General features: G+C 40.9%; 1 protein-coding gene across 1 annotated transcript in view; it reads right to left on the bottom strand.

The window, feature by feature from the left end:
* LOC113072451 (cell adhesion molecule 2-like) overlaps positions 1-8,453 on the bottom strand; it is a 35,445-nt gene extending 26,992 nt beyond the window's left edge. The window contains exons 1-3 of the mRNA XM_026245428.1: positions 8,444-8,453; positions 8,154-8,306; positions 2,902-3,039 (exon numbers count right to left, since the gene is read on the bottom strand). Coding sequence (XP_026101213.1) covers positions 2,902-3,039; positions 8,154-8,306; positions 8,444-8,453 — 301 coding nt within the window. The remainder of the gene's footprint in view (positions 1-2,901; positions 3,040-8,153; positions 8,307-8,443) is intronic.
* Positions 8,454-10,000: the final 1,547 nt, after the last annotated feature.

Below are 10,000 nucleotides of genomic sequence, written 5' to 3'. Positions count from 1 at the left end.
AGGGAGCGAAAATGTTAATGATCGTATTCATCTCTGACCTCACGGTTGGAGAAAAAATGTAGCTGAATTAATCAAATACATGCATAGTCAATTAAAAGAAAACAACAGAATTTTGACAAGTAATGTGAAGAAAGCAACACTAATGAATTTCAAAATTTCACATCTATCAAGATTAAATGCATGTCTTCTTGTATACAAATCTGTTGTTTTGTTGCCTTAAATAATTATTGTTAACTACAATACATTCAACATAACCTAAACACCAAGATTGTTGTCTTTTATCTGTGACTACAGCGTGCCTGAGTCACGTGTAAGGAGATATCAGTTTCTTAAAGGAATCTTAAACAAAGCAGCTTACTTTTCTGCCGTTCTCATCTGAAACATCACTAATCCCTTAATGAAATGACATAAGCTCTGAAAATCCTCCCTGCTCACAAATTCTGTCTGTTTATCAAATGACCAGAGGGACTGAACGCAGATGTAATATCTGATAAGGAGCCTAAACAGGATCCCAGTTCGAAGTCAAAATTATAAGAACCCTTGACTAACCAAGGATAAGAAGCTAAACTTTCCCGCTCAGGCTTTTCTTTCTTTCATGGTTGTAGATGAAAGGAATAATTCAGCCCCCAAAAATAAACATTTCTTCATTTTGTTCCAAATCCGCAAGACTTTATTTTCTTCTTTGAAGCACAAAAGGTGACTTTTTAAATGAATATTCTGGTCACTTTTCAAGTGAATGAGAACCTGGACTTTTAAGCTCTAAAATAATTGAAAAACAACCATAAAGTATGTGTACTATATTCCAAGGCTTTTCTTGAGAGAAGTAACGATTTCTGATTCATGAACGATTCATGATTCCTGTGAGTCAGATTAATTGGTTGATCTCGATCACAAAATTGCTCTTGATTTGGACTCAGAAGTTAACAGCTCACTGGAGGGAAAAATTATCTGCGAATATTTACCTCAAATTTCAATCTGTCCATCACACAAATCTATAATATGATCTAGAATATTATTATATGGATTTTACATCCTTTCTGAAGCTTGAAAGCCCTGCTCTGCATTTATTTTACTGTAATCGCACAGAAAAGTGCAACCAGTACAATTTTTAATAAGGTGAGTAAATAGAAAAAGAAATACACTAGGGGGGAAAACAATGCATAGAAAAGCAGGGCAGAATAATACAAAAACATATTCTGTGTGAGCGCCTTTTAGAGTTGTTCCTGCCCTGAGTTATTATTAATGTACATTAAATATATGGTTAAATATCATGATTCCAATGAGAGATGAAGCGAGGACTCAATTGCAGGACGATGGGCTTTTATTAATAGTAAAAACAAAAGCAAACACAAACTACCCCAGGGTGAAAAACAAGGCACAACACAGCAGGGCAAGGCAGGAACAGGAAGAGCAATGCCACACAGGAAGCACACGTGTAAAAATCACATATCTCACGCATGACAAATAACATTAAACAACAAACCAGCACAGGACTGCAGACACAAGGAGAATAAATAGGGAAACAAGGGAGACACAGGTGGAGCAACCGAAACAATAATTAGGTAACAAGATAAGTGGGGACAGACTATAGACAGGAGAGCACATGGCATTAACAAACACAACAAGTCATGTGCTCAAACAAAATACACCCGGTGCAATGCAACGCAAGGCGCAGCGCAAGTGTGTTTGCTAGTTTCAGTCCGGTTCTGTACACATTTTCTCGTCCAGCGCCACGTCATTTAATTAGCAAATACACCCATGGGCGTGCTGGTCTAAAAAAGCGGTGTGTTCAGGCAGATTGCTGGTGCAATGCTATTTTAAGGAGCTGAAAATAAACTGCGCCATACACCAACTCAAACCTGGTTTAAAGTCTGGTGCAATGTTTTTTCTTAGTTATTTAAAGAGCGTGTTAGTATAGGCGTACATGCTGCTTATTAAACACAGGGACGAACAGCGGCACACAAACATGCCAAATATATTAAAGGATTGCAATGCACAATAATTTTTTGTAGGATAATTAAATATATATATATATATATATATATATATATATATATATATATATATATATATATATATATATATATATGCCTACAAGTCATAATGGATAGTCATCGCATGTATCAGAATTAGGCTATCTATTTGCTCGCACACGAGCTGCTCCGCTTCATCTCGGAGACGCGTTTTATCTTTGCGCTTGCCAAATTACGCCATGTAAATAACAAATTCGTCGTGGCACGAGCCCAACTGGCTCTTTAAAGGGGATGGAAGATGAGACTCTAATTGGTATATTGCACGTTACACCCAAAAAACACCCATTACTCATTAAGAGAATAGAGACAACCCGTTTAGACCATGCGGCTGGGCATGTTTTTCCGTTGTTAAAATAACAAAAGTGGATTTGGACACGCCCTGAGTGCACCTGCGCGGTGCGTTTTACACTGTACGTTTAGATCATTAAAATAGGGCCCAGGGACCTCTGGTGTCCATCTAAGCCACACCAGCTGAATACCGTGACAGTTAAATACAGTTTATAGCTGTAAATGCAGCGATGCACAAATAAACAAGCTATTCCCTCCAAAACAAAGTCATTGCAAAGACATAAAAAGCATTGAGCATTGCTTCATCCTCTGGGGTTTCACTGTAAAGGTATGTCCACAAGGTTCCATCCACCGGAGACACAATAATCCGTCAGTGAGGTAAATGTCACCTCATTGCTAATTAGAACCGCTGTATTTTTAGAAATGCAGCAAACGGACAACAAAGGCACTCAATGCCATCCACATTGTATGCATGGCAGAGCAAATTTCTACTAGGAGAATTCTTCCCATGCTTTCAACTTTTTTTGTGATTTGTCTTCTAATTATTATTGTGAGTTCGTTTTCCATCAACTTTCCTCACCTTTGATCTCCTTCTCATTCTTGAACCATCGGACATCAGCCGCGGGTTTGCTACCAGAGGTCACACAGGTCAGTGTGATTTGATCTCCCTCCAACACAGGCTTGGTGAGTCCATTGATCTCTGGTTTCTTAGGCACACCTACATATTGAGGACAAAAATTGAGAGAAAGGAAAAAAAAGCTTACTTTAGTGAGTTCAAAATAAAGTATAATAATTAAAAATTAGTCTGAATTGGCCCACAATCCACACAAATCCATTTTTGAACTGAGCTGTCAATCTGTTATAAGGCTCTTTCACAGCACTTGGTGTTGCATTCTCTCCAGTATTTAATTGATGGTTTATGTACACATGAATGCACAAGTTAATACAACAAAAGATTCATATGACTTGACTCAAAGCAAATGTTTCCACATTCAGAAGCAATCAGCATTTCAACCTTATGAAATATTTCATTTACACAGGGAATTCTGTGGTCCACAAATGCATTACTATGTCAGGAGCTTCCTCTCTGAGGTAGCGGGCTGAGACAAAGAACAATCAATAGGAAACATTAGTCAGGAAAATTAGATATTGGGTTTGCTTTGATTGAAGATGAGATCAGACATTTGGCATTCAGTTCACAGGCCTTATTGCTCCCCTGACTAAGACGCCTTAATCACATTCCTAAGAAGTAAATCAAAGCAAAAACCACCACAATGTACCATGCTTTAAAAAGTAAATACATCAGACATTCTACTGCAGCTCGGCCTGTAACCTGTCATGATCCTGCCCTCGTGTCCTTGATTTTTCCTAGTCTTGAGGCAGGATCATGACAGACCCTTGTTTTGTGTACAAGCGCATGGCCTTGTCTTTGGGCCATGTGCTTGTGTTGTCTCGTTCCCTTGCCCCGCCCCCCTTGTTATCCTAGTCGTGTCGTGATTGCCCTATCTGTGTCACCTGTCGTGTCTTAATTGTTCCCCCTATTTAGATCTCCTAGTGTGCTCTGTCTTGCGTCGGTTCATTGTGTTACTTATGTGCTTCTCAGATGTGTTCCACACTGGTGACTGTGATTGTATCCTGTATACCGTGAGTGTTTGTTTGTTTATAGTTAGTGTTTAGTGTCTTTATCTGGTCAGCCCTGTCTTGTTTGGTTATTCAGTCCTTACCCTAGCCCTTGTTTTCCCCCTCGTGGGTTTTTGTTTTCCCTTTTTGTATTTAATAAACCCTTTTGTGTTGAATCCTGTCTGCACTTGAGTTCCTCCCTACCAATACCTGACAGAATGAACCGACCAAAAAGGAACTCAGCAGGCAGGAGGTCCCCCGAGCTCCAACACTTGTTGGAGTTCCGTCGACAATGTTGGATGTCGTCCCCCACCGACAGGAAGGGGGTCACCCTCCCATACTCGCCGAGGGGGAGTGGATCCTTCGGAATTATGCCCGGCTGTGGGAGAGCATCTCCCAGGAGGAGCCACAGAGGTCCCCTCCACCTACCCAGCTGCCGGCGATCCCGGAGGGTCGTGTCCTGGCCGTGGCAACCCTGGGGGATCAGTTAGGTCCCTCCCAAGATCCTGAGGCACCTTCCACTACCTTAAGTCTCCCCAACAAGCGAGGGAGACGGCTTTCATGGGAGTCAGCTTCAGAGTCTTCGGCGTCCGAGGCTGCCCTGCCCGAGACCAAACTCCCCAACCCGCCTCTGACCCAGCTGTAGCCTCTGCACCGCGCCCGAGGAGGAAGAGGAGGAAGAAGGGGCCTGCCGGTCCTGTGACCCTGTCTCTTCCCGTGCCAGCAGCGGTGAGCGCTGGCGTGCCCGTGCCAGCAGCGGTGAGCGCTGGCGTGCCCGTGCCAGCAGCGGTGAGCGCTGGCGTGCCCGTGCCAGCAGCGGTGAGCGCTGGCGTGCCCGTGCCAGCAGCGGTGAGCGCTGGCGTGCCCGTGCCAGCAGCGGTGAGCGCTGGCGTGCCCGTGCCAGCAGCGGTGAGCGCTGGCGTGCCCGTGCCAGCAGCGGTGAGCGCTGGCGTGCCCGTGCCAGCAGCGGTGAGCGCTGGCGTGCCCGTGCCAGCAGCGGTGAGCGTGCCCGAGCCAGCAGCAGTGAGCGTGTCCGAGTCAGCAGCGGTGAGCGCTAGCGTGCCCGAGCCGGGAAAGAAAGCTGTATGCAAGTCGGCAGTCGTGAGAGCGGAGGAGAGAGCCGCGGCCGACTCTGCAGCAAAGACTCTTGTACAGTCGGTTTCATCTCATAAGGAGATGCCAATTGTCCTAGCTGCTAAAGCATTTTCTGATTATTTGTCCCGTCTTGTCCAAATTTTAGAAATCCCCGTCAGTCCTGTCTTGTCCCCTGACCCTGTCCCCAGAAGTCCTAAGTGTCCAGCCGTTGTCTCCCCGTGTCCTGTTGATGTGGCCCCGTGTCCTGTTGATGTGGCCCCGTGTCCTGTTGATGTGGCCCCGTGTCCTGTTGATGTGGCCCCGTGTCCTGTTGATGTGCCCCCGTGTCCCGTAGATGTTGTATCCCCGTGCCCTGTAGATGTTGTCTCCCCGTGCCCTGTAGATGTAGTCGCCCCTCGTCCTGTAGATGTAGTCGCCCCTCGTCCTGTTGGTGTTGCCCCGCGTCCCGTAAGTGTTGCCCCGCGTCCCTTGTCTGCTCCTGTCATGTCCCCTGTCAGTTGTCCTGAGACCCCTCCCCGCCCCTCACCACCCAGACCTGCCCGTACCCCCCGTCGTCAGCCTTCGTCCTGTCCTCCTAAGATTCCTACCCCACCCCCCGCCCTGGTCTGTCCCCCATGAACTTTGTGGTCCCGCCCCCTCCCCTGTTTGTTTTTTTTGTTATGTCACCCTAACCCTGCCATTGTGTTTTCATGTTTGCCTTTGTTATTATTAGTCATGTCTTGTTGGTTTGTGTCTGTGTCCCAGTCTGTCATGTCAGTCATGTCCCGTGTTTGTTCCCTTGAGGAGCGTCTGGAAGCCGCTCCTTAAGGGAGGGGTTCTGTCATGATCCTGCCCTCGTGTCCTTGATTTTTCCTAGTCTTGAGGCAGGATCATGACAGACCCTTGTTTTGTGTACAAGCGCATGGCCTTGTCTTTGGGCCATGTGCTTGTGTTGTCTCGTTCCCTTGCCCCGCCCCCCTTGTTATCCTAGTCGTGTCGTGATTGCCCTATCTGTGTCACCTGTCGTGTCTTAATTGTTCCCCCTATTTAGATCTCCTAGTGTGCTCTGTCTTGCGTCGGTTCATTGTGTTACTTATGTGCTTCTCAGATGTGTTCCACACTGGTGACTGTGATTGTATCCTGTATACCGTGAGTGTTTGTTTGTTTATAGTTAGTGTTTAGTGTCTTTTATCTGGTCAGCCCTGTCTTGTTTGGTTATTCAGTCCTTACCCTAGCCCTTGTTTTCCCCCTCGTGGGTTTTTGTTTTCCCTTTTTGTATTTAATAAACCCTTTTGTGTTGAATCCTGTCTGCACTTGAGTTCCTCCCTACCAATACCTGACAGTAACCTCCACTGGATGACGAGCTGTTTCTTAATATTGTATAATTAAGTATAATATTCAAAACCACTTATGGTCAAATTCACTCGCACTACTTTGGTGTGTTGTATTTCAATGTTGGTGCACATTTCCAATTAATTGCGGCAGCTGTAATACATCAAATGATGGAGAACTGTGTTCTAATCAACCTTTAGTCTAGTCCAGCACACTTTCAATGGTTTAAGAGTCGATTCAGATTGAACAAGGCTGTCCAGTCCCAGTAAGGTACACTGGCTGTGCTTCTCTTGCTGCATCTGCAATTTAGAGCTTGATCGGCATGTTACTAGATCAAGATTCAGCAAGGATGTTGATTCAGAAAAAAATTGTACTTATGACTTGGACTTGTGTTGTACATTATCCATTATATATGTGAAAACATGCATAATATCTATATCAAGAAATTTTTTAATGAACAAATAAACATTGTGTACTGCATATTTGTCCTAGATAATAATTACAACATGGAAATGAATTGTAACCATTCATGTATTCACAATGAGCAAAACATTAATACAATGCAGGCTTGTTGACAGAGTGTACAACTGTAATGATTTTAATGGTGTATGCCGGCTAATTAAAACGAGACTAGCTATTGGGCTCCTAATTAATGCAGAAATATGGCATTAAGCAATGTTGTTGGCTGTCACAGCTGACATTAACTCTGGTATTTTTGGGACTTGATAGAAAGTCTGTTTGAATTTTGATTGACAAAAGTGGTAAAAGTTGATAGAAAGAAACTAATTAAACTTCTGTCTGTGTCACTCTCAACACTGTTCTGTGATCATCTGCGTCTTTGTTGAAGGCGACCGGGTGAATCCATTTAATTAAATCCTGATCCAGGCCAAAGTTAGATTTACAACGCCCCCACTGAGGTAAAATTCTAATTATCTATCTACTTTCTGGAAACACCCATTTTTGTCATTTTCTTTAGAAGTTGTTAATGGTTCAGTTTATCTGCCTTCCAAAGAATACAATAAAAACAGTAATATTTATGAAGTATTATCACAATTAAAAGAACTAATTTTCTACTTTCATATAAAGTAATTTATTGATGTGATGGCAAAGCTGAATTTTCAGCATCATTACTCCAGTCTTCAGTGTCAAATAATAATTCAAAAAATTATTCTACTATTGATGATTTGATGTTCAAGACAGCATTTCATAATATAAGCAATGTTATATTATTAGTGATTGGTGAAATTATGTGTGGCCAAGTATGGTGACCCATACCTGAAATTTGTGCTCTGCATTTAACCCATTCATGTGCACACACACAGAAAATATAAAAATAAATATGTTTTGAAATATATAAATGTTGTAAAATTAAAAATATAAATATATATTTTACTGTCATGTTTGTTCAATTTGCATCCTTGCTGAATACAATTAAATTCTTTAAAAATCTTACTGATTTATGTTTGTGTGTGTATATATATATATATATACATATATATATATATATATATATATATATATTTTTTTTTTTTTTTTTTTTTTTGTTGTTGCTTTAAATACATATCTTACTTTATATTCTAAAGGCACTGGAACAAAAAGTTTTAGATACAAATGCGAGGCCTATAAGTGCAAAAATGGCCTTTTAAAATCAAGGTATCGATAGACTAAAACAAATTCAGTAATTGTGAACAATACTGTCTGGTTAAATTTTGTAAAATAACAAGTCAAGGCTAAATAACTTGAAATGCTTAGCTGACTGATTTAGGATGTAATGGCACATACACCATGTGTTCAATGATGTCTTACCCAGGACGGTGAGGAAAGCCTTGGCTGTTTTGACAGGCATGGTGAACAGGGAGCAGGTGTACATCCCCTCGTCTGCCAGCGTGACCTCACTGATGCTGATGGTCAACTCCTGCGACGTGGCTCGGACCAGCTCAATCCGGTTATCTCTCAGCGCTGCCGGAACAAACAAATCAAGAGAGCACCATTAATTATGACACCTTCATTAGCATGTGCCATTCTCAAGAGCGGCAGATCCTCTGAGACTTTCTCAAACCATTAAAAAAGTTTTAATGCATGGATTGAATTCTTACCAACAGACATGAAAGCATTGAAACACCAAGAATTTGCAATTGTAACCTAAAAATTAATTTACAAAAGGGAGCATGTCAGTCCATGATTATATTCTCATATTTTGCGGAGTATGAAGATCGATTCTTTGCTACAGGGAAAAAAATATTTTATGATGGCTTTCAGTCAGAGGGCAAATGGAATATGGATCAATCAGGATTCAAAGTTAGCATCATTTCAGTGATCATTTAGTGTACAGAATGAGCAATCATCGATCTGAACATGCGTGAGCTCACCTACTCATTTACAAACTCTGTATTTATGACATTTGCAGGTTCTTTACCCAGTCGAGTATGAATAAAAGTAAAGTTCAGACCTATTATGATTGTAACCTCTGTGCAAAAGAGGCCCAAAGATACAGTTTTAGTTATTACACCTTTTAGTGTCCATCATCATACAGTCCTAATGGAAAGGTCAAAGTGCTAATGCAAAGGTCAAATGCTAACGTCAAAGACTGGCAGTAATTCCCGAGGCATCTTTAACATGCTGTGTTTAATGATAATTACAATACTCTGAAAAGTTCTGGCAGATCACAAGATATCCGCCATGTGGCGGCACAGTTTAATCAGCGAAGACAAGGTCACTAGTTCTAACCTTCTGCTTTCCATAAAACTCACTCAGACATTTTGAGCCTCATTGACGCTCTGTAACAACCTGCCAGAATATTCGTGGATGAGCTTTATGGTTCTTTTCCCCCAGGAGAATAGAAAATAATACATTCTCATGGACAGTCATCAGGGTGACCTTTCAGAGCTCTCGTAATAAAAAAGTTGCTAAGTGCCTTAGCCGTTAGCCTTGTCATACAACCTGAAAACTTTAAATTGAATACAGCAGTGTTAGAGAATAGATCAGACAGCCATTTCATAGTAGATAGTAGGCTATATATATATTTACATTTACATTACATTTATTCATTTAGCAGACGCTTTTATCCAAAGCGACTTACAGATGAAGACAGTGGAAGCCAATCAAAAACAACAAAAAGAGCAATGATATATAAGTGCCTATAACAAGTCTCAGTTAGGTTAACACAGTACACATAGCATGGGATTTTAACTAATATATTAAATAAAAAGAAAACAGATAGAATAAAAAAAATAAAAGAATAGAGCAAGCTAGTTAGAGGTCTTTACACATACAAACACACATACATATACAATTGCATAATAAATGAAAAGAAAATAGAATACAAAAAGATTAGAAAGGTAGTTAGATTTTTTAAAGAATAGAATTAGAATAGTGAGTGTGTTAAAGTTAGAGGGTCAAATAAAGATGGAAGAGATGTGTTTTAAGCCGATTCTTGAAGATGGCTAAGGACTCAGTTTCAGTATTATATATATTATATATATATAATATATATATATATATATATATATATATATATATATATATATATATATGTATATATATATATATATATAATATATATAGTGTGTTTGACTTTATGTGTATGAAAAAACGAACTGTGTTACAGAAAAGACTACATTAATAATAATAAATAAAATGAGTAGAATAACTGT

Source organism: Carassius auratus, unplaced genomic scaffold (assembly GCF_003368295.1).
Source record: "Carassius auratus strain Wakin unplaced genomic scaffold, ASM336829v1 scaf_tig00009081, whole genome shotgun sequence".
NCBI classification, from domain to species: Eukaryota; Metazoa; Chordata; class Actinopteri; order Cypriniformes; family Cyprinidae; genus Carassius; species Carassius auratus.
Note: the sequence above shows the minus strand (reverse complement) of the source record. Positions and strands in the feature narration are given on the sequence as shown.